Consider the following 25,119-nt stretch of genomic DNA (forward strand, 5'->3'; position numbering starts at 1 on the left):
TTTTACAATGTTTTTTAAGAAACTATGTGAATAATCTACCTGCCAAGAACTGCGTTCTGTCCTATATAAGTACATATTGTCTGATAAACTGAAAAATCTCTGCAAAAAATCCTTATCTTTACATCTACCATCCCTTTATCTCTTAAGCAATGTGTACAAAAGCTCACGTGACGCCCTTTTTGCCATGGTAAAAAAAAAAAAAGATCACAGCTCGTGATACTGTCAGCACTGTCTCGGTTGGTATGTAAAAAGCGTGTGACAGTGTCTTTCACGGCGGCTGACTGCACCTTGTCTGGGGGTAGCCATTGTTTCCAACCTGTACATCCACCTTATACATGCCGGGCGGCAGCACAGGCAGACGACAGGTGATGCGCGTCGCCGTCCACTGCACGGTCACACATTCCTTTCTGCCTACGAACACGACGCTGTCATTGTCTCGGCCTCCCAGGTTCGAGCCCTGGATGGTGAGAACTTCTTGTCCTACAACAAAAGAAGTGAAAAACGAAATTCAAAAGAAATTTTCCACGAAGGAGCTTCTGTCACTCAAGTGCCGAGATAATTAGCACTTGTCACCTGGTTAATTCCTCATATAATTATTGAGTGCTGCCACTGATTGTCTGGCAGATTAACAGGTGTTCTTGTTGTCGGTTGTTGTGATATAACTACATGGGGAGACATGTTTGTCTCTCATATTCAGATTCTCAAAGTTTAGCGAGCACGAAGGGCTAAAAACAGAAAAAACCTGCAGGTCGACATTATGTGAAACAAGAATTAATGAGCTGTGAGTGATAACAAAAGGTTTCAACGCTCTTTAAAGCTCCTGGTGACAATGGAGTCGCATGTTATCTCTGAACAGAAAAACTCCAAAACGTCATGCGATCTACCTTCCCTTAACATACAGTTAGACTGAAATATTATGTTCTTCACCAATCAGGGAGGCTTTTTTCAAATCACAAATGTACACTCATTTTCTCTCTCATCTGTTGTACTATTTAACAATATAGATTGTGCTGGCTGCAGAGTGCCAGAGGTATCATAAAATAAAATAAAATAAAATAAAATAATGCAAGAGGCATTCTGTAAATCTTTTATAGAAAACAGATGATGCAAATTTATGCAAGAAAAAAAATCATAAAATCCTACATGCCATGTCTGAGCATTTTGAAGACCTTTGAAAGTCTGATTTAGTTATCTTGAGTAACTGGGTGATGATTCCTTAAAGGAGACATTTTTCAAATGTATTTTTTAGGCACTTTGTGCACCACGAGCCGAGTGCCATCTAGTTCCATTATATTGGAGAGAAGAGAGAAGTCTCAACAGCTGATATCTCAAACACTCAGCAACTCACACCAAAAAATATCCAAACTTATAAGTTGTATTTCAAGTAAGAGGAAAAAGGGGCTTTTGAATTTGGGGTGAACTGTCCCTTTAACCTCAGTTACTACAATTTTGTGTTATGGTGTCTCAAAAAAAATGATAAGAAGAGCTTTTAAGTTGACTATCAGTAACTGTTAGTATCTGGTTCTACAATATAAGAAATAGCAGAATAACATTGTGGATGTTATAAAATAAGTTTTGTAACATCTCGTTCTAATCGGACTGCGTCGCTAATGACAAATGCACAATGCCTACAGAGAACTGTTTGTTAGAGAAAAATAAGAATGGAAATGTTATGAGGTGTGGCACTGAAATACAATAAATAAATTCTGAATCCTGTTCTTCTTATGAACAAAGAGAAACATACTTTACATTGTGTTTGTGGACAGATCGGATTTCTATTGACCTTTCAGGACAAAACCCTTCATTTGCAACAAACTTCTCTTCTGGGTTTACCCATCTCAGTAACACTTTATAATGATCCTACCTCACTGAAAGGTTATCAAGTGCATGAATACAGATTTATAAAGGCTACAAAAATGACTCAACTCACCGATCACTGTGGTGATTTGAGGACTCAGACCGGAGATCTGAGGTGTGAGGTTAATATCGTAGGTGAAGGAGCTGCTGGCTGTCTGACTCATGTTTCCAACCATCACTGTGACGCTCTGTGATCCTGCACTACCCTGAAATAACATGATAAGCATTTATTTCTTTATTAATGAATATGTAAAAGAAGTGAAATAAGAGCCTTATAAAGGACTCAGCATCTTTGCAAGGCTGGAAAATGATGGCAAACAATTTGGTTGTTTGTAAAAGAAGCTATGCAAAATGTCATTTGACCCATCCTTTGAATATCAAAAATACATACATTTATCTAGAGGTATAATAAAGAAGGTCTTGCACACTGATGTTTTAGCAATTTTACACACAAAATGTATAATATGAGCTTACTTCCCTGTACTACAGATTGATAAATTGTTTGATAGTGTAGGAAAATAACACCCAGATAAAAAAAGGAAGAACAAAATAAAAAACATAATTTTACAGTCGGTACACTTACTGCTGGTGTTCTGCATTTCAGCTCAGTGTCACTGACATGAACCACGGTGCACTCCTCACTGCCGACGGTCACTGTGGTGTTCAGGCTGAAGCCGAAACCAGTGATTGTCAGCAGCGTGCCTCCTATGAAAACATAAAACAAGACAATGGTTACTGTATAAGCTACTGTATTATAGAGAAAGTGATACTGCTTTCGATTTTGCAATATAAAAAAGATATAAAAACGCCAGATTTCTCTGAGTGCTATCTTACCTGCCACGCTTCCAGAGAGCGGGGAGAAAGAGGAAACAATGAGCTCGTAGGTGAAGTAGGACATGTTGCCTCCTGCGTTACCCAGAGAGGGGAAGTTAACGTGCACGGGGTGTGTGCCGGCACTGCTGCTGCCCAGTCTGCACACCTGAGAGGTGGCTGAAAGACCAAATCTGGTTAAACTCCTTCACCGGATGAAAGCACACGACTAATTTAACAAAAAGATGCAGTTTTCACTCCTGCAAAAGTCTATAACTTACCATCGATCTGTTCAACATGGCACGGGGTCTTTCCCACCATGATGGAGGCGTTTTCATTACTGAAGCCAGTTCCAGTGATCGTCAGCAGAGTCCCCAGGCCGTGAGATCCTGAAAAAGTCAGCCATATTTAATTATAGATACAACATTTACCACCATCGCCATGTTTTACAAAACAACAGGGAAACTTCCTGAAAAATGTGCTTAAAATGTAATAATCTTTAAAATATTTTTAAATATATAATCATAGCTTTTTATTTAAAGGAAATCTACATTAACTCATTTCTTGGTCTTTGCTTATTACCTGTTTTGCCATGTTTTTGAAAGAAATTACACCAATTAGCTCAGGGTTAAAAGGTTCAAATATTAGTGAAAGGCATCTGAGTGCACAACAAGAAAGGTGATGCTGAACCAGGTTTCAAAGGGTTAATTCTTCTTCTTCTTTTTTTATACCAAAGCTAACAAGTCATTAAATCTTGGCAGAACTTTTGCCAGTTATTCATTACTTGAAATTGAAGTTTTTTGTTTTTTTTTAAGATTATTTTTCTGGGCTCTTTATGCCTTTATTTCATAGGACAGGTTGTGTGTGAAAGGGAGGGTGACATGCAGCAAAGAGCCGAGGCCAGAATCAAACCCACGGCGCTGCAGCGAGGTCACAGCCTCTGTACATGGGGAACCTGCTCTATCCACCGAGCCACCGGGTGCCCTGAAATTGAAGTATTTTTAAACTGGTATTGAGTATTTTCCTTCACAAGCTGTCTTTTTGTGATTTTTCAGTTGAACTTTTTGTTTTGATTTAAAGGAGCAAAAACTGGTTGTGCATATTGCACATTAAAAATCAATCAGTAGCCAAAAATGCTTCATGCTGAATCAACAAATAATATTTTAGGCCGACACCTTGAGATGGGCTGATTCCAGTCACAATGGGAGTCTTCTCTTTGGACCACTCAAACCCACAGTCACCTGAACACTTGGAGGGAATACCGTTGATGTAAACCACCGCCTGCAGGAAGCATCACAAAACTCCTCATCAGAAAATTGTAAGACAAAGTTTCACAACATGAAAGTGACACACTGGATCAGAATGACTGCTAACGTGACTTTACTGCGACTACAGAGATAACAAAAGATTAATAGGGGACTGTAGCTGTCACATCAGTACAAAGCGGTTATTCAGTAACATGTTATCATTTGAATCAAATCCTGCCGGGAGGCAAAAAATATACAAATACAGCTGCATTATGCAACGCTACAGACAAATATATGTCTTGCTCTACAGGATTTACAGTAAACAAACACACCATGAAGTCAACAGTGGCCAGAGCAGACGTTTGACAGACAGATAATGGGGAAACTCAAAACCAAATATGCCTGGAGCTCGTTCAATCAGTTTAGTACCTGTGGTTTGGATTCAGCGACGCGGGTGAAACCTGTCAAGCCTCGCCTCAACAATCCTCCTTTTTTGGTCTCTTTGGCGAAAACGACTGGTTTTTGGCCGACAACCGCCGAGCTGTCAATCTATAAAAACAACTAATCACAATCAAGCTGCTTTTCTCTTTACACCTTCAGAAAATGTAGGCACATGGCTATGTTTGATCCTTTAAAGGTCACAGAAACAAAAATGAAACATCAAAATGTTTGCTTTGTTTTCACCTGCACTCATCTATCACGTGAAAACATCTGAAAGACTAAACTTTTTGGGTGAGGGTTAACATCAAAAGGTCTGTAGACTAAATGTGTAGTCAAACTGACTGACGGAAATATCAGAAATGTGTTTCTTATAATTAATAGACAAAGGAATCAGCTACATTTTTATATGATGTTTTAAAGTCTGTGATGAGTTGTGGCCGGCTAACATAATTTCACCACAAAGTTTGACACGAGACAACTTTAAAACTGCATTTTGAGCGATAACAATAATTGTAAAAGTTTAAAAAACAACTTTATTTCATTATTTTAAAAGATCAATAGCAAAAGTAAGTAGACATTTCTACTAATGAGCTGCTTAAAAATGTTTGCTATTCAAAATGGGCATATATTCTATTAAAAGTTCATGTTTCTGAGTTCTTGATTGAATTAAATGCTCAAACTGTTTCACTCTTGATACTGCTTTCTTCTTTTTTTTCCTGTCAGTGCATTGATGATCACAGCCAAATTACATGGGTCATACACAAATTGATGTCTCATGATTTTGCAGGTTATATACAAATTGTGGTGGATCACTTTTCATTTGTATATATGCAAGCAGTGCATTAGAACATCCTGATAACAGCCAATATTACTAAAATGATAAATAATGATGAAATAAGAGTCTGACCTCCAGCAGAGGCTGGTCTCCGGGGTTAGTGAGCCACTTGACCTGCCACTGTGTGCGTCTGCAGCTTCCCAGCTTTGATACGCTGACCTGACCCATCCCATCGATTCCCTCCAGCGCGTACTTCATGTCCTCCTCACTGATGTCCACCGACACACCTGAGGACAAAAGCAGCTGTTACATGTTGTCCTGCGTGAATGTATGTAGACAGAGTGCTGCATGTGGACACGTGGAGTGAAATTCTCAAAGACATTTTTAATTTTCTGCATGTGAATAGCGGAGTCTTGGAAACTGACCAAACATCTGCAAACCATTCAGTTCTCATCACTACAAAACCTGATCACAAGCTTTTGGGTGATGTGATGCTATCTGCAGAACAACGTGCATTCATCTACAACAGTTAGAGCTGTTCGATGCCAATATTACACGTGTCCGTTTGAGCTACCTTCAGCTTGTCCTCCATAAAACCCCACATCAAAGGTGCCGTTCAGAGGAGGCGTGGCTCTGTAAAGGCGGGTGACGTTAACGGTGGTGGGTCCTTCCCTGTACCAAGCCATGTCCTCACTGCTGCCGGACATCTGTGAAACACAGGTGGAGAAAGAAGAGGATTAAAAAGATCCTTTTACCATTTTACAATACATAGACGTCTTTTTACATAATTTCAAAACTGCTACTTCTTCACGGTCTGTTTATAATACTGGTTAATTTATTTTTGAATTATTTTAATGAAAAATTCTGGACATATTTAACACATTGCATCTTTAAACAAATCAACTTTGTTAAGAAAAACTTCACAAGTGTGGCAAAATGTTTTTAAAATCATAACAAACAGTACAGAATCAAATAACAATGGATTAACCTTTGACAACCTTTGAGATTTAACTGAGACAAATTTCAACAGACACTGCACCCTGCACCCATACTTTTCCGTGCCAGTCCTTATACAGTAGTCTTTCTTTGCTTCCATTGCTGCAGTCTGTTAGGCAAATGATGACTGCACGAGCATGTCGAGGCATGAAACACAAACAGGATCATTGTGGCTGTACTGTAAATTATGTAACATGACCTGAGCTACAGAACATTTCCTGCGTTTTTAAACGCTGTTTTAGTCACGCTGTTGAATCTGGTACTTTAAATCGGACATCTGGTTTTCCTTGTGAAAAGTTCTTGTCTTTGTTCAACTGTTATCGGGATAAATCCTATTTTTTAGCACGTTTGTATTGCCTTCTACATCCATTTTATTGGCTAAAAGTTTGGTAAAGTTGCAACACAGCTGAAAGAGTCAGGTTTGATTTCTGGCCGCAGTCCTTCCTTTGTGTGGATTTTATTTCCCAAGAAACACAAGCCGGGCAGATTAGAGACTTCACATTGTTAATCCGACAGACTCTGACTGTACTCAAGTAAATGGGAAAGCCCCGTCTTCACTTGTTTACATAACTCAAGGCCGTCACCATGGAGTCAACATTGGTGGAAATTTTCAAATTACAAATTAATTTCCTATTATATTATATATCATAACAGCTACAGTATACATTCATGAATATGCATTAATGAGAGCTGCAACTGTCCACATAAATTACAGATGCAGTGCAGCATAAATGACTGACGCTTTACTTAGACTTCATGTGTGCTATCTGACAAATGTTAAAGTTATTATTGCCCATGAGCACCATTGGTCAATTTTCCAAACTTTGTTCGCCATTTGCTGAGGTAAAAATGTACAAATGCATGGGAATGGCCATCTTATACATCTATCATAATGCTCTAAGCTCCAATAAACACTAAACTTTCAAAGTTTGAAGAGGCACCTAAAAAAAGCACAGTTATTTCAGATTTATGACAAGAAAAACTTGACACATCGAGGTACCTGTCAAATTAATCTTTAAGTTCTCAGTTTTCAGATGACGTATACCACTCCTATGTGGCGTATGTTGTTGACCTGCAATCTCCCCTCAATCTCCTCTCAATAAAGAAGAAAACAGGTCAATGGTGGGTCTCGAAGGGTTACTATAAATTCAGTTAAGCTATTACCTGCAGGAAGCCAACTCCAAGCAGTGGGAAATCAAAGGCACATTCAGCGGGTGTGGCCCTGATCTCGTAGCTGGTCTGTGATGCAACTGATGTGTCCATGGTAACAGCGATCACCTCAAAGTAACGACCAGACGCCTCAAAGGGTGGTGGTCTCCTCTTATGGGGTACACCTGTAAGAAAACAACAGGTGGGGAATAAAACCAACTGCTTAACATTCAACAAAAACTCACATTGTTTAACATCAATATCAACAATAATACAAAGAAAGTTATTCAAATCGTCCACAATGTTGAACTGTTACAGAAAATGTGCAGAAAAAAAATCGAATTTTGACCGATTGCACTTCTGAACAGCAGCTGGGCTCAACACGAAAGAACAGCTCCCCCAAAATCAAAACTATTATCAAGCTATGTACCATTTTCATCAATTGTGGTGGGTGTCTTTCCAATGTGAACAGCATCCACGTAGAAATCTTCACCAGATTCGTCTTTGTAGAGGTAAAACTGGTACAGATTGTAATTGCTTCCAATGTATTCAGTCTGCAGGGAGTTCTGCAGGTCCATGCATTTATAACTCCATCTGTCAAAAAATAATCACATTTATGAGCTGCTGAAAAGTTTGCTTATTTGACAAATAAAATGGACTTTGTGGGATTTACTAACTTGTGGCCCTTATTGAAGATAGTGCTGATCTTTGCGGTCTCAGTTTTGGTTTGGCCTTCGGTGTCGTACTTGAACCTTATTCCAACTTCATCTTTTAACATTCCCTTGTATGCAAAGCAAAGCTGCGAGGAAAGATGAAGAGTAAGTTAAATTTTAGAGACAGAAGGAGCAAAGATTTAAATAGGCACTGACATATTTTAGAAAATGTATCAACTACTTTCTTGATCAATCCATCTCATCAGATGGAGCAAAAAATCCAAAAAATCTGCTGGTTTCATGCTTCTTGAATGTGAAAACTGCATGCTTTTCTTTGTCATGCATGATAATTAGCTTTGGATTTTTGGACTACTGGTCAGTGAAACATACCAGTTGAAAAAATCACCTCGGGATCTGGATAATTACACAGGGCATGTTTTACTATTCTCTGACATTTTATTGACAAAACAATTAGCCAATAATCGAAGAATAGAGAAAAAAAAATGGGCAAATCAACAGTAAAAATACTTGTTAGTCTCAGCCCTTAAATGAACAATTAATAAAGAAGTCATATGTCTTACTGTGGGATATTTGTCCAGTGAAACTGGTCCGTAGTTACCACCAGCGTCTTTGGTGTAACTGTCCCTGAAAAGAACCTTGGGGTTCTTCAGCGACCGCAGGCCACAGAAAGCAAAGTTTTTCACCGGAGTCCCGTCATCAGCAGAATCAAACAGCTGGAAATCAGAAACAGTGACAATGCAAAATTAGATGCTCTCTGAAGAAATAAGGTCTGTGAGCTAATTCAGAGAAGTAAAAGGAGTGTTTCAAGTAAATAAAGTGGTTCAGTTTTGGAAAGACACCGACACAGAAAATACTTTTTCTATCTGGACCTTCTTTTTTTTAGTCTGAGTAACTAATGGGAACAAAAATCTTTGAAATTGGACCAATATTGACAAAAGAGCATTGCGGCGGCGAAAAAGGCTGTAGTCCAACTCCCTGACCCCAAAACTATTTGTATTTGCCACTGACAGGCTCTGATTATTATTACAGGTCCAAAAATATTATGGGAATATTCCTAACACAGATGGACCTTTTGTGTAACTAGAAACAGCCCAGAAATCACAAAACCCATCAGACTCTATTTAAAAAAATAATTATAATAATATATATACTTTTTATTAAGAGCAAGGGTATTTTTACAACAGGCTAAATAAAGGTATTTTTTCCCAAGCAAACAAGAGTTGACAATTGTTGGAATAGTGAGAAGAAGGACAAAGACTATAATACCACTAATAATAAAATACTTATATTATTATTACTAATACGAATAATAAAACTACTGTTTACTTAATTGGAGTCTAAAAAGTTAGCCTTTAACTTACAAGTCCTAAATATTTTTTTCGTCTCATTCACATTTACAGTTAGAGACAATTGTTAGTGCAAAGTCAGTCTGTCATCTTGTCTTCACAGACCTCAGAGTTTTCCTCTTCAAAGTCATTGAAGTACTTCACGTCAGTCCCCTCACTGGTCAGGATCTCTCCGGGACACTCGGCTTTCATAATGTCCTCCAGAGCCGACTGAACCTGTTCGCAATCACACAAGCTCTCAGTTTCTACACAAACTGCAATAACTGCAGTCCAACATGAGAATCTAGTCTGACAATACAGTTTGAGAAATAAAATCATATATTATATAGTTTTTATCTCAAAAAACTTTGTGTATGAAACTCTAGAGAGGAATAATGACATTTTTACACGACAGACCTCAGATGCAGGGGCATTGAAGGCGATGGGCTTTGTGGGAATCCCCCCCCACAGCAGAGTGACCGTCTCCATGTTGCTTCTGCCCTTCGTGACCTCAACAACAGAGACGTTAGTGTCTGCACCAAAAACCTCATGGTGAAGAAGCTCGAAATCTCCTGTAGGCAAAAAAAGTACAAATGATCAGTTAATTTATTGCTGCTAAAAATGACAAATACATTCAGTTACACATGCACCATGATGGTCAGTCACACAAATGCCTGACACGTGTGTGCAAATGCACAAATGCAAATGCAGGCTACGTTTCTGTCTCTTCATACCTCTGTCAGACTGGAATGTGACTGTGAAGTGAGATCCTTGGCTGTCGTCCTGTTTGGTGACCTGGACTGTGTCGGGTTTGATGGACCAAAGGTCGTTCAAGGATGCTTCGATCATTGCTGCTGAGGCGCTGACTGGAATCGGTCCTAAAGAAAAGAGGAATAATGGAAGCTGATGATAGTAAAACATGCAAAAGAGGCGTAGGAAGCTTGATTTGTGGCGCCAAACACATATGCAGTCATTACACTTAGGGGGAAATCAATGAGCAAAACACATCAAACTACAGTTTTTTAGAAATAAATCACTTGTAAGACACGTTACCTGTCATTGCATCTCCGTATCCGAGGCTGAAGAAGGTGCTCCCACAAAGATGGCTAGCACAGTCGCTGCTGACAGTAACCATCTGCACCTCTTTGACTGCGGGGACATCGCTGCGCCCTGAATCAAAGGTCAGCACCTGGTTGACAGTAACAGTGAGCGATGATGAGATGCAGAAACAAATTCCACTTTAATATCTGCATGTTAAATATGACGATAGTGCTGCATTAGCTTAGCGACACTACAAAACAGGAAACAGCTAGCTAACTCTGTTCAAAGGCTAAAAGGTCTGCCGACGGTAACACCAGCTCACTAACTGACCTTAACTAGTTAGTTAGTAAGTAAGTAGAGGCAGCCTGTAGCCTTACAGTGATAACATAAAGAATGGGACGTCAGCCTTGATCTTTACAGAAGATCTGTAAAATCAGCACAGTTTAAAGGTGGACGCCCATAATTAGTGTCCCCACTTCAGTATCAGACCAAATGTCATATTACTTTGAGTAACAGCCAGAAAAGTGTTGTTGCAGAACATCAGAACACTGTAAAATTTGAGCACATGAATTCTTGAGTTATAGCCAAAACATGATTTTTAAGATCACCTTGACCTTTAACCACCAAAATCTAATCAGTTCCTTGAGTCTACTTGAATGTTGGTGCCAAGTTTGATGAAATTCCCTTAAGGTGTTCTGAAGATATCGCATCTGCAATAATGGATGTAGGGTTACAGTGACCTTTACCTTTGACCTATGACCATCAAAATCAGATCAGTTCACTCTTGAGTCCAAGTCAATGTGCAAAAACTGAAAAAAAATCCCTCAAGGTTTTCTTGAGATATTGTGTTCATTAGCATGAGTCAAACAAGATCACAGGGACCTTTACCTTTGACCTATGACCAAAATTGAATGAGTTTATCATGGTGATAAATGGATGTTTGTGCCAAATTTGAAGAAATTCCCTTGAGGTGTTCTTGAGATATATCAAGGATGGGACAGTGGGACATTCAGATGACAACCCGAAAACATAATGCCTCCGGTCATGGCTATTGTTGTCACAGAGGCATGAAAATTTGCACTATTTCTTGTCCAGGAGCAGTGACTTCCGCGGACAGGTAGCACTCCCTCCTGTTTCCAGTCTTTATACTAACCTAATAGGCTTTAGCTTCATATTTAGAGATCAGATAAGTTAGTGGTATTGAGCTTCTGCTCATCAAACTCAACAAAAAAGGACAGGGTGTGTTTAACAGAAGCTACATACCTGTGTCTCATCGAACACGTTGTATTCAGCTATGATAGCCTGAATTTCATTGACAGCATCGTCCGTCTGGGCTTCTGTAAAGGAGCTCTCCCCTTGGAACAAGGCCATGTTCACACTGGCTGCACCGCCATATTCTTGATGCAGAATTTCAAAGTAGTAGCTGGGGGGAAAAAAGTTTTTAAATTATTTTTATGGGAAACTGTGTGCTATGATTTAATAAGTAATAGTTTTTAAGAGCAAGTTGGAGCCATCAGAGTCATGCACTTACGCTTCATCTTCAACTAGAAACATCGGTTCAGTCTTTTGTGACTCCCTTTTCGTGAAATCTGAGACATAACTTTTCTGGTACGCAACTTTGACCTGTTGTGAAGGTTGTGGGGAGAAAAACAAGCAGGAAAGAGGGTTTAAGGAATTATATTTTGGTTGTTTCGAATGGAAAAAAGCGTGATTCGAAACTAGCAGGTGTGGTTTATTCGGAGATAACCTCTCTTGTCACACCTTGTGTTCGGGGCGGCTGGAGTTGCTGAGGTAGAGCTCACATCGGTCATCACAGTGGAGGTACATGATGTAGTTGGCGCTGGTTGGCGGGACAAAGAAGCCTGAGGTTCGTGAGCTGAAGCGATCGAGTTTGAAATCAAAGACGTGGGGCGTGGTGTCGACCCACTGTGTCCAGTATCCGGTTGTATTCTGGTTGTAGCTCCAAATGTCAGGCAGTGTCTGGGGGCTTGTCTCGTTCCACAGCTCCATCTTCATGCCTCTCCCACCTGTGTTTGAAATGGAAAGAAATGCTGGCGGGTCAAAATTAGGGCTGAAATGATAAGTTGATTAATCAGTGATTCCAACAGTAGATTAAATGTCCAATGTTGAAGGATTAAGAGACATTTAGCAGTGAGGTTACAGAGCTGAAACTTCTCCTGTGTTAGAGAACGTGAAAATATGACTGGTCTCAATGGCCAGCGTTTAGTTTGTCCATTCTGGGCTACTGTAGAACAACATGGCAGACTTAATAAAAGAGGACCCGCTCCATACGTAGATATAAATGTCTCATTCTAAGGTTAAAAAAATACACAATGTTTATTATAACCAGGTGATAAGAAATTAATGAAAAAAAGTTATAGAAATGATATTCAATTTCTGCCAACTGATTAACACTAGATCCTACACACTGGCCTTTTAAACTATTTGATAATCAATTTTTGCTTGAAAAATGCCTGAAAATAGAGTTATTTATATATACTTAGTCTTTGACAACTTATTAACATTATGTTAGGTGGTTTTTAAGGTGTAAGCATCTGTGGACTTTCTATTCAGAAAACAAAAAAAAAAAAAAATCATTTTTGATACTTGGAATGCAAAACTTTGAATCTCAAAATCTCAAAACTGCCAGAACGCAGATAGAACCATATATTTCTAATATGGTGACAATATCTTAAGATTTTGGATTATTGATCATAATCATAAATAACCACACATGGAATATATCAATACACAGGCATAGACTCCAGCCCCAATAAAAACATGAAAGTTGATTTTATTTTGACAAAATTAAAGACATCTCAACTATAAACTGATGCAGAAAAGAGCAAGCTGGGGCAGAAGAATTAATGGAGAAAATTAGGTGCTTGGTGCTTAAAATTTCCTAGAGGATGACCTTCCCATTTCATACGTGTCCCCGCCAAAGTAACAAAACCTATGCATTATATACAAAGATTTAAGTATCTTTTGCATCTTTTGCGAAAAATTGGATTTTTCAGATTTTCTCAGATCTCAGATTAAGATTGAACCACAGACCTTAATTAAGGCATGTAACCAAAAACCCATTCAAAAAGCCCAACGACTTCAAGTTGAGGGAACTGGGAGTGCGTAAATGCTAACTCATATCCACATTTTAGGATTCCTTATTCTGTTTCGCGTGCTGCATTCACCACATGAGTCACATGGAGCACTCAGGAGAGACACGTTTCTGAAACGTGCTTTTCTTACACTTGAAATGACATAAAAAGCAAGGAATTAATGCTCTTACTGTTTGATCTCAAGCAGCTAAGATAACAGTTACAGGACGTCTTGTTTGTTTTGTATTAAAAAATCCTGATGCAATGGTCGTACAAACCCAGTGAACCTGCACCTGACATCAGCTCTAAGAAAGGTTTGCCACATGATGTGTCAGATAAGAGGTTATTTTGTAACAGTACACGGCACACCAATGCCCCCAAGCTATGATGAACTGTGACAAGTGACGGATCAACATCTTCACGCAAAGCACGAGAGATGCTTTAAATTCTTCCAGTGGTCGAGTTGTCAACTGGTGTTCATGTTTTTTTCAGATTATGACACAGCGCAACAATAAATCAACAGGACAGATCAAAACGAGCGCTGGTTTCATCACATCAAAAGACAAAAGAGCAGAAGAAGAGGAGGGGTGCTCTCACCTGGGTAGAGAGTCACGTTGTTCATCTTTTGTTTGGCGGTCCGACAGATTATTTTCTCATCATACACGCTCTGGATTTTACAAGGCAGGCCTGAGGAAATAAGTCAAGCTTCAGTGACTGACAGCAGCTCATAATAGCAGACACAGGAACAAACTGGCTTCACTTAAGCTGATAGTTTACTGCAAAGTAAAAATTTACTAATTATCTACTCACTTTTACTTTTTTAAGACTTCACAGGACTTTAAACTGACATAAAGAAGTGTTAAAAATGTATTCTTTGGGTGACAAAATGGCAAATGGCAAAGTGGCTTGATTTCCTTCAAAAACAACTGCAGCTTAACAAGAAATGGCTCAAAAAATATCAAGAAAAAAGTTAAAATAAAATTACTTGAACATAAGCAAAGGAAGAAAAGTTAACAAAAAAAGGGGGTAAATGAATTAAGAGAATTATAAATATGGTTTTCTGGGCAATTTTCACACATTTTTCTTTTTTTCCCCTTTTTTTGTATAATATCTAATAATCGCCCACAGCTAATTTTCAGATAATTTCCTTTTCACCTCTTGCTAATTTTTTTGCACTTACCAAGTTGCTCACTGTGTTTTTTCCTTAGTTTTTGAAAGAAACAAAACCAATTTTCTCTCGTTTCAGAGGTTTAGATGTTTGTTAAAGGCATCTGAATGCAGCAAAAGAAAACTGATGTTGACTCAGGTGTTAAAGGGTTAAACTGAAGGAACGGAGCAATTTAACGAAGGCACACAAATGTGTTTTCAGACAATACAGAGTATCTGATTAGCACTTTGATTTCTGTGGACGGTTACAGAAAGACATAAATTATCAGTAATATATTAATTTTATTGAAATTATGGTCTGAAAATCTGATGAGGTTAATGATATGAATAGATACAATTACTTTTTGGACTTTGTGTACTATCACTTTAGATATCCTGATCGTCTTTATAATAGGAAAATATATAAGAATCTTCTGTTTTTTTTAAACTGTCATTATGTTTACATGCCAGCTTTTATGACTGCACCAAAGAGCTTATCGATCTTATCGATTTCTCTCCAGTCAAACTGGTATTGTCAAGAACATGCTAAATGAGATATGACGTCTCATGTAACACAGTGCACAAGCTCCTTTGTCACGGTCCGTCGTCTCTCTAAGGCTTCAGAAGATTCTTTTCTGTCTGCCTTGCGACAACGCTGTTTTTTTTGTTTTGTTTGTTGTGTCTCAAGCATGCACACCTTCTGTTGTGTTGAAAAGGATTATCACCATTGCATGACATGAGGCCCCAACAATGGGATGGGTTTTGTATTGTGGAGACTTGCTTCATTCATCCATTCGTGCTCTTTGAACGCTCTGTACCGTTTGGAAACAATATCAGAAAAGTTGTCACGGAATGGAGATTGGCCACCGCTGGTGAGGTTTTAGGTAGATTTCCAGTCCGCTTACCTCCAACGAGGACACGTGCCTGGAGATCGGTTTCGTCAAAGAAGCGGCCGTGGATCGTAATCAGGGTTCCACCCAAGATGCTGCCCATGGACGGGGAGACTCCTGTCACCTCTGGACATTAACATTAACATTAATTTAACAGAGGAAGAACTTTGTGTGAACAACATCACAGTCTCACAGAAATACATGAAATGCACACAAACTTTTAATAACTATGTGGTATTGGGTACGAAATGTAATAATAACATAAATTTAAAAAAAACAAAAAACAAAAAAAAGTTGATGTTAAAATTCACAGTTTCGTGTGAAACAGTCGCAGCAGGGTCCCCACATGTTTTAATGGACAAAATTTGAGAACTTTTTAAGGATCCACAAGAACATTTCTATGATCGTTCACAATGTATAACATGAATTATTGCTCCATCTCAAAAATGCAGTACAGTTGGCTGCCTTTTAAGCTGGCTGTCTTTAATGGTGTTTTTTTCTTTTATTTTGGTTTAGTATGTCTAATTTGGTTTGATTTTTTTTCATTTTGTTTGACTTTGGGTCCTTTTACATCTACATCATCTGTATATTTAAATAAAGTCAGCATGTTTAAATAAATGTTATAATGAATACAAATTTGAATGACAGTATAAATGGTGGGGCACAGACTGCTGTCACACTGTCACAGCATATATATAAACATATCAGATTCAAACTACATTCAAACATCATTTCAGCTAGCCGACACACACGGAGGGAGAAACAGAACATGGGGAGAAACGACGCGATAAACGTTTGTGGTGACGAAAAACGTCACAAATTGGTGCGTATTAGAGCTACATAACACTAGTGACTTAAAGTTATGCACTTTGCGTAATTACATAAAGACAGCGATCTACATAAAGCACTTGCATACATACGTTTTCACACAGGACACAAACACTGGTTTCCAAATTGACAGTCCATATTGGCATGACAAATGATCCTCACTGACTTTACTCTGGTATGTTTTCATGTTTGCAGGATGTAATTTTAACATGTTATTCCCACCACTACGCACTGTGTAAAGACTTCATGTCAATTTGACGTATTTCGATTAGACTGGGCATAAACAAATGTTTAACGTACCTGCATAGGTCTGAAACATGGCGATCTTGTTCAAACTTGTAACTCTGTGAAGTTTCTTTTCTGGTAAACTCCTAAAGATGTGAAATAAACGAATTCATATTATTTCTGCCCTTCATATATAATGCTGTTTAGTGAAGCAATGTGTCACCAAGAAGAAATCTTCAAGCATTGTTTCCATTATTACATCTATGCATTTTTCACTTTATCTGCACTTTCAAAGGTTAAATATACACAATGGTTAGAGAGCCATAAAGCTGTATTGAATGCAAATCTTAAGCTAAATTTTAAGTGTAAAGAAATGATTTACCTTCCATAATCCGCATCAAGAATGTAACTCATGTTGTGATGCCCTATTGGAAACAAAACATAGTTATTAAAAGACAGTTTGTGCTGTTTTAAAAAATCTTTTTTTAAAATGGCATATTAAGAGCAGCTGTAATTATGACTAAAACCAGCTTACCGACATATGTCCCCGTCATTTTGCAGCTCATATATCCCCAGGTAGATGTTTCAGCGTCCAGATGCAGATTATACCTTTAGAAAGTATTTGGAAAAACTTAAAAAACCGTGATTAAAAAAATTTCTTTGTATTATTGTTTTGTTTTTTATTTGACACAACCTCACACAAAAGATGTCCCTGCAGCTGAAGTTGCTGTGAATTTGCTGTGCATTTTGCTGTGTTTTACGCTTTATTTCTAAATGTAATCTAATAGTAAACAAAATACTTACAAATCATCTGAATTCGGTTTGAGCAGGTCGCACGGCATCCCTCCCATGTAGGCTCTGCAATAAACAAGATCATATTCACTGATTGTTTGAAAGAGAGTTACATCTGAAAAGTCTGTTTCATGATTCAAAGAAATTGTTAAGCGTGAGCAAGCACATAAACCGCTTCTGTAGCGCTCAGTCTTACGTTTCCTAAAACAAGAGCATATATGTCAGATAGTTTGTTTGCAGATGTTGGCATTGACAAGAGTCAGATTCAGATGGATCCAACAAATCTCGGATTTTGATGCAGGAGTCCAGTATTCAGTTCTCGTCTGAATATTATGTTTTTTTCACCTTTTTCATCTGTGCCCTTGTTGCGTAATCTAAAGCATGTGTGTTTTGTTGACATCCTGGCGTCGGTTAAGATGTACTTTTGTTCCCTAAACATAACAACATGTAACATGCTTTTTGTTGACATCACAGTAGCAGCATCCCGTAATGTCAACAGCAGACGCAGAAGCCTGAAACATAATATGTAGACGCGGAGGTCCACTGCAAAGGGGCGACATATCATGACTTGGGATGAGAATGTGTTGGAGATTCATTGATAATATTACTGATAAATATTAATATTTGTTTATTAACTGACCCCTGGGCTCATGTCATTTTACAAACATGTCCCCCAGATAAAGCAAATTGAAAATACCTTACAGTAAAATAAACATTTTGTTTATATCTGCTTCATTTTATTAATACCTCAGAAATCTGACGTTGCGGCCATTGGAGCTTGTCGCAGTGTTGCTTCCATACACATCGGTGAAGATCCGTCCTCGCACTGTCACCAGCGTGCCTGCAGTGATTGTAGTGGGTTTAATAAACAGCTGAATATGGACTCTGTGAATGAACTGCACGCTATAGAGGTAAAGAGCCGTACCTGGCGGACCACTGATTGGACTCAAAGTATTGACAGTAGGTGTGCGATACCAGACAGGCTGAGAAAAAGTACATTAAGAATGAAAAAAAAACCTATCAGAATCCAAACTTGACTGCGGGATCAATTAACTTGTGAGTGAGGGCGTCTGTGTTGCTTGTAACCTTACATAGAAGCTGCAGTGGGGTTTGGACTGGCCATAGCACAGATTGCTCTCAGGGATGGGAACGCCATCCACAATGACATGGACCACATAGTGATCACTCGGCATGGGTCTATGAAGGACAAATTAATCATTTTAGTCACATATATGCAAGAAGCAACTCGATAAAAATGTGTTTATTTAAATAGGAGTCCCCTTAGGCTACCTGGTGTAACACGTGATCCGGCTGCCGTGTGTTGAGTCTCTCTCCACATCACAGGGGACTGACAGGGTTTTAGACACGAAGGTCACAAAGTTACCAGTGTCTTCTGTTGGATTCAGCTGGAACTGCGACTCCTGGGCAAAACCTGAAAAAAGCATAGATCCAAATTGTTTTTCGGGTTAAGTGAAGCTATATAGCAGAGTTTCAGGAGCAGGACCACACCTCTACCGCACCTCAACCGCGCCTCCTCCGGCTTAAATATCCTCCTAACCCGATCTCCCCCTTTCGTTCTCGTTATTCTGCACCAGCGCGTACCGACACACCACGTAGCGTTTCGCTCTCGGTCGGCTACGGTTCGCTCACTCACCCCTATTATGGATCCTGTCTCTCTATCCCCGTCGGATGACGACCTGTTTGGTCGAAGCCGTGATGATGGCCCTCACCGTCTCCATCTGGCCGTGCAGGCGTCCTCAGGGTCCGACGCCGACAACTTCTTTGTCGCCTCCGTGCCTGAGACGCCGACCTCGGCAGTGCAACCGGCCGCCGGCCCCTCGGTTCCCTCCATGGTCCATGTTCCACCCGGCTCCTCTCTGCTCACCATCCAGATGTACGGCTCGGCCGATGGTTCCTCTGCATCTCCCGGTCCGCCACCCTCAGCGGAAAGAAGAGGACGCGGTCGCCCCCGTGCAGCCCTGCGCCGCTGCGGTTCTCCTACTCCATCGCCGCGGAGGATGGTGACGGCCTCCCGCCGTTGTCTCGACTCTGCCGGCTCGGCGGCTCGATGTCGAGCGATGAGCGCTGGAGCGCCGTGTGGAGCGCGGCGTCACAACGCTCCAGCGAGGTCTCCCGATTACCGGCCGCCTTTGCGGACCGGGGAATACCGTTTCGCAGAACTGACAACAAGCTTTTTGACATCCTGACATCTGAGTGCTGTTCTGTCAACATCGGCGCTCTTCCGGGTGACGTCATCGCGGCGGCTCCTGTCGTGCGCCATGACGTCAGCACCTCTGTTAAGGCGCCGGTTCGTCTTCAACCACTTCCGGCGGCCTGTGCTGAATAGGAAGCGGGGACATGTTGCCTCGGGCGAGTCAAGTCAAGTCTAGTCAAGTCAATTTTATTCGCTGAGCCTATTATCACAAAACATGGTTCGCCTCAGTGGGCTGTACAGTTTACGACATCTGCCCTGAGACCCTCACATCACCCAAGGAAAAACTTCCCAAAAAAAAAAAAAAAAAGTCGCTTCACCTCAGTCCCACCAGCCGCAGAGGTCAGGTTTGCCTGAGGCGTCTGATGTGTCGTGGCACCCTCCCACTCCCGCCAGCTCACCTGACCTGGGATTCTCGACGCTGTGTTGCCTGCACCCTTGACTGTTCTCCCTCCTCAATTTGAGCAGCCCGCTCATGTTGGACCGCCTGGCACTGGGATGCCAGCGCCACTTCCTGCTCTTCCTGGCCATCCATAGCAGCTCTGTCCCCTTGGGGCACCTGGCACCGGGCTGCCGGTGCCCTCTACTGCTCAACCTCAGCAACTGCAGCATTTGTTTCTTGATGGAATTTCTGGCACCGGGGTATCGGTGCCCTCGGCCGCGCATGCTCGACAATCGCACCACTTCGCTCTAGCTGGGGCACCCTGCACCGGTATGCCGTTGTCCCCAGTTGTACACCCACAGCAACCTTGACAGTTTGCTCTCGCTGGGGTTTCTGGTACCGAGAGGCTGTGCCCCTGGCCGTATGACCTCTCCTACTGCGCCGTTTCACTCTTCTTGAGGCATCTGGCACCGGGCTGCCGGTGCCCTCTACTGCTTAACATCGACGCCTGCAGCGGTTCGCTTTTGCTGGGGAGTCTGGCATTGGGATGCCATTGCCCCCGGCCGTGCACGCTCGGCAACCAAGCCACTTAGCTCTCGCTGGGGCATCTGGCACCGGGGTGCCGCTGCCCCCAGTTGTACATCCAGTGACTTCGACAGTTCGCTTTCGTTGGGGCATCTGGCACCGAGATGTCGGGGGCCCCCAGATGTACGACATCGGCTACTGCACCGGTTCACTCTCCTTGGGGCTTTGGCACCGGGCTGCTAGTGCCCTCTACTGCTTACCCTCGAAGCCTGCATCTGCATTGTTCCCCAGGGGAGGGCTTCCTTTCTCATCTGTTGCCTGTCACTTCTTCCGTCCCGTCGCTCATGGCCTCCATCTCTCTCGTTGCGCCCAGCCGCGCCGAGCTCTGGCTCCATCTGCTTGGTGATTGGAACAAATCTCCTTCTTTTCTGACGATCACCTGTCTCATCCTCAGGACGTCAACCTTTTCGATGACGTGGCTCCGTCTGCCGGTTTTGGAAGGAGACTGCCAGGTCACTTTATCTGCTCTCTTTGAGATCTACCCCATCATCGTCGCCACCATGTTATGGGGCCGTGAATGGAGTCGCCTATCTGTCCTCATCTACTCAGACAATCTTGCAGTAGTTTGACATCATAAATGAAGACGTTCAGAAGCTTGGCTCCTCATGTAGACGCACACCCGACTCCGGTTCCTCCATATTCGACCTTGCCTTTCAACATCTAAACCCAGCTTTCATGCCCCTGATCTGGAATCTCAGAACACCATCATCAATAGCCCATCCCCTGCAACTCTCTCTCCATATCGGTCGGCTTGGAATTGTTTCCACAACTTTCACGACATGCATAACATAACTTTTCCTTCATTTGATCTCATCACCTTAACCTGCTTCATCACCCACGCCCATTCTGTCTTGGGAAATTAAAACCCAGACAATCAAAGTCTACCTCAGCGGCATTTCGTTCATCTCTAAACTCCTAACCAGTAGTCATGGCCAGCTCATGGTCATCCCCAAATCATCTCACTGCTCAGAGGCCTCTCACACTAAGAACCAGCCCAAAATCCTTGTAGACTCCCATTAACCACGGATCTGCTGTCACGCTGTATCCACACCATCTGCTCCAGATATAGCATACCTAACTTCAACCAAACTCTAGAGGCAATGTTCATTCTCACCTTCTTCCGTTTCCTCAGATGCTCAGAATTCACTGCTTCAACCCTTCGATACGATCCACGTCGGCACGCCTGCCTCTCGGCCCTTTTTTCTCTAATGACACCATACTTATTTTTAAAAAGAACCAAAACCAACTAATCTAGCCAACCCACTCCCGTCTACTACTTTAACATTCAATCAGTTGTAAACCCCTTCCTTATTCTCTCCAATTACTTACATTTCCGGACATCACAAAGCAAATCCCAAGATGACCCTCTGTTTGCATCTGAATCCGGCCAGGTGGTTACCCGCTTCTGGTTCCACCAACACTTCCCTCAGGTCCCGTCATTGTCAGGCATCTCTCCCATGCATCACTCTGGATATTCTTTCAGAATCAGAGCTGCCACCTCGGTTTCCCGCAGCGGTATACCGGAACACTTCATTCAGATCATGGGCAGATGGTCCTCCCAAGCTTATCACCGTTACGTCCGTTCCGACCTAAGAGATCTCAAATCGGCTTTTTCCTCTCTCATATAATGCACGCTTTTGGGGGTCTGTCGTGCCCGGGAGGTACGGCGGATTCCCACCGAAGCTTCCCCACACCGCACTCAACCATCCATTCCAATAATTCAACATCAATGTTTATACCAAATCTACATTCACGTCAATAAATTGTTAAAATTAATTCCGATTGAGGTGTGGTCCTTGCTAGTGAAAAGAGACAACAAGCAGACAGGATTGAGTCCTTGACTCATCCACTCATCCTAGGCTAATAATGGAAAAGTTTTAACAGCCTGGTAAATTCAGAAAATAACAAATTCCCTTTAATGTAGCCTTTAAAACCAGGACAACACTTACAATATTAAAATACACAAAATCTAAGACAATCTCGAATCTTATATCACAATATTGACATCATATCAATACATTGCTGAGCTTTAAGTTGCATACAGGAGAAATTTGTCTTTTTCTGGCAAAAATCTAGTCATTTCAACCCAAACCACAATCCTTTTCCTAAACCTAAGCAAGATAGGCCAATATATCCCCAAAACCCTTTATTGTTCAGCCAGAAGTTCACTTTTGTCACCATTTAGAAACAACAAATCCACAAGTACAATTTGTATAAATGCTCCAACTTAATCTTTTCAGGTGCACCTCCTCTAAATGATATCATAATATACGAATATATGATTCTTTGATTACTTTTCAATCATTTTAACTAATGTAGAACCTATTATTTCTGTGGCATAATCCATTTCCTGGTTTAATTAAAAAATACACAGTCCCAGCAAGCAGGAAGCGTTCCCACAACATTCGCTAACGTTATCTACAAGATATAATAATGATTTAAAGAAAACATTTTGATCTAATGTTCAAAGAACACATAAATTATGTTTATAATTTCAAATAATGTCCCTATGAAGCTAAAAAATGACTGAGACGAAACATTATAATTGCAGCATTCTGAGGATGTTTTGGTAATGTTAAGAGGTGACAGATCATACAATGTTCACACAATGTTACATGAGAACAAAGGAAGAACGTTTTAAAGCAGCAGCAGAGATTACAGACCATTTTTATTCAAATGAAATGTAATGTGATATGTTCAAAATACAAAAAAAAATTCTAAACACTTTTTTTTATGTTTATAAAGAATGTTACTCCAACTTTAAGAAGAAAACTGGAAAACTTGCCAATGAAAACATTACTAAAACATTGCATTGTGCTATTCTCAGAACATTTCTAGAACCGAAAATTGCTAGCTGGGGTTCCTCTTATAGATAAATTAGGTTTACAACTAGATTCAAATCATCATATTTTTTGGATTCAACGTTTCCTTTAACAAAAGTATGGATAAAATCTCTTACCTTCTCCTTCAATCACGACTCGTGTTGCTCCATTGGTGCTGCCTATGTGCGGAGCTATGTAGCGAACGCGTTGAGCACCTGAAATACGCACAGCCAACATTAGTGTTACATCTAAATATAATAAATAAATTGACATATAAGATGTTTTCCATCCTGAGCTGTGGGCGAGTGGTGATCTTGTTGGGAAATGTGGATAGGCCCAATTTCCGCATTTGGAAAAGTGCTAAATTACATCTACAAAAATGAACTCCATTTACAAAATGCAGATTTTTATATATTTTTTAAATTTATTATGGAACTGTGTTTGTGGGTACTTACTGCAGCAGCACCAAAGTGCGAGGAGGAGAGCCGCCGGCCTCATGGGGGACTCCATCCTGGGGATTTTCCCAGATTTCCCTGCTGCTTCACCTGCAGTCTGTTGTGATGGTGTTACCTAATGTTAGCTGTTGGAAAATAAAAACACCTTTGAAACCAAAATGCTTAAAAGTAATTTTACCATCTGAAGGAAAATAATTGAAAATCAAGATGAGGTTCTGTTATAAAAATATGATAGATAAAAATATTTAGATCAGACACAAATCGAGAGTAAAGTCAAGTCAACTTTATTTATACATTTCATACAATGAACACTCAATGTGCCTCACACACAACAAATACGCACAAAATAGGATAATTTAGGGCGTGAGTGCATAATTTAAATGCGCATACAGAGGCTTACATGGTTATTAGCTACACAAGTAAAGCAAAAATATTTATTTACCATTTGGAACCTGAGCAATTCTTCATAAACATGAGAAGAAGATGATAAAGAATTTAATAAGATATTGCCCCTAAATTAGCATATAGTAATAAAACGTTACAAGAAAATATTTGAAGTAAACACACAATAACAAAAACAAACAAGAAAATATTCCCTAAAAGCTGCTAAAAAATTTATAAAATAAATATTTTTCTTGTGACATGACCATAGAATTACAAGACATATAGATAAAGGATAGTTTTCGGGACATTCTTCTCCATTTAAAAAAAACCAATATCTAATAATCCACTCCAACTTATTTTTCGGACATATTTTTTTCTTTTATTTTGCCGGACATCTCTTGTCATCTTGCTCATTATCTTTTCTCCTATGTTTTGGAGAGAAATCAAACCAATTTTTCTCCGATTTAAGAGGTTTAAATGCCTGTGATAGGCGTCTGAATGCAGCACAAGAAAACTCAAGGGTAAATATACTAAAATTTGTAAACAATCACGAGCAATATTTCAAATCAAAATGCTATTTAAAACTGAAAGCTTACCTAACGTCTGAATGTATTAGTGGTCCGGAGACATAAACAGAGACTCTGCCCGTACCTGCACACAGCGCAGCGCACTGACTCGTTTTAAAGCTGCGCTGTGTTCCGCCTCTCACCTGAACCTGTCCAGGAGGAGGAGACTGCTGACATCAGTCCTGCTGTCCATGCAATCAAATCACAGTCTGATGCTGAAAACCAAACTGTTTTTTTCCATTTCCTGTCAGAGAGTAAAGCTAGTCAGAGAGGACGATGAGTAACCGCTTCAGGGGAGGAAATCTAAATCAGACTTAGATGGAAGTGAAGAGGAAGTTGACATGTGGTCAAGGGTCTGTCAGACTGAGATAGACGTTTTGCACGTCAAAGTAATTGGAAAGCATATATGTGACAGCAGGGGT

The 25,119-nt window shown here is 40.5% G+C and overlaps 1 protein-coding gene across 2 annotated transcripts in view; it reads right to left on the reverse strand.

Moving 5' to 3' along the window:
• Positions 1-24,829, reverse strand: part of LOC121957558 (fibrocystin-L-like) — a 54,294-nt gene extending 29,465 nt beyond the window's left edge. For both annotated transcript variants that reach the window (XM_088090305.1, XM_042506188.2), the window contains exons 1-33: positions 24,728-24,829; positions 23,748-23,872; positions 23,430-23,507; positions 18,582-18,723; positions 18,383-18,488; positions 18,217-18,274; positions 18,039-18,132; positions 17,304-17,357; positions 17,035-17,108; positions 16,882-16,924; positions 16,575-16,645; positions 15,462-15,572; positions 14,008-14,097; positions 12,077-12,342; positions 11,847-11,938; positions 11,579-11,738; positions 10,328-10,463; positions 10,009-10,152; positions 9,692-9,846; positions 9,401-9,511; positions 8,510-8,662; positions 7,953-8,074; positions 7,706-7,869; positions 7,291-7,460; positions 5,705-5,837; positions 5,263-5,417; positions 4,344-4,463; positions 3,843-3,948; positions 2,949-3,056; positions 2,692-2,847; positions 2,441-2,562; positions 1,931-2,063; positions 288-480 (exon numbers count right to left, since the gene is read on the reverse strand). In XM_088090305.1, coding sequence (XP_087946431.1) covers positions 288-480; positions 1,931-2,063; positions 2,441-2,562; positions 2,692-2,847; positions 2,949-3,056; positions 3,843-3,948; positions 4,344-4,463; positions 5,263-5,417; positions 5,705-5,837; positions 7,291-7,460; positions 7,706-7,869; positions 7,953-8,074; positions 8,510-8,662; positions 9,401-9,511; positions 9,692-9,846; positions 10,009-10,152; positions 10,328-10,463; positions 11,579-11,738; positions 11,847-11,938; positions 12,077-12,342; positions 14,008-14,097; positions 15,462-15,572; positions 16,575-16,645; positions 16,882-16,924; positions 17,035-17,108; positions 17,304-17,357; positions 18,039-18,132; positions 18,217-18,274; positions 18,383-18,488; positions 18,582-18,723; positions 23,430-23,507; positions 23,748-23,802 — 3,875 coding nt within the window. In that variant the 5' untranslated portion in view covers positions 23,803-23,872; positions 24,728-24,829. The remainder of the gene's footprint in view (positions 1-287; positions 481-1,930; positions 2,064-2,440; positions 2,563-2,691; positions 2,848-2,948; positions 3,057-3,842; positions 3,949-4,343; positions 4,464-5,262; positions 5,418-5,704; positions 5,838-7,290; positions 7,461-7,705; positions 7,870-7,952; positions 8,075-8,509; positions 8,663-9,400; positions 9,512-9,691; positions 9,847-10,008; positions 10,153-10,327; positions 10,464-11,578; positions 11,739-11,846; positions 11,939-12,076; positions 12,343-14,007; positions 14,098-15,461; positions 15,573-16,574; positions 16,646-16,881; positions 16,925-17,034; positions 17,109-17,303; positions 17,358-18,038; positions 18,133-18,216; positions 18,275-18,382; positions 18,489-18,581; positions 18,724-23,429; positions 23,508-23,747; positions 23,873-24,727) is intronic.
• Between the last annotated feature and the right edge of the window lie 290 nt (positions 24,830-25,119).

Source organism: Plectropomus leopardus, chromosome 17 (assembly GCF_026936395.1).
Source record: "Plectropomus leopardus strain MGB_pleo_1.0 chromosome 17, ASM2693639v1, whole genome shotgun sequence".
NCBI classification, from domain to species: domain Eukaryota; kingdom Metazoa; phylum Chordata; class Actinopteri; order Perciformes; family Serranidae; genus Plectropomus; species Plectropomus leopardus.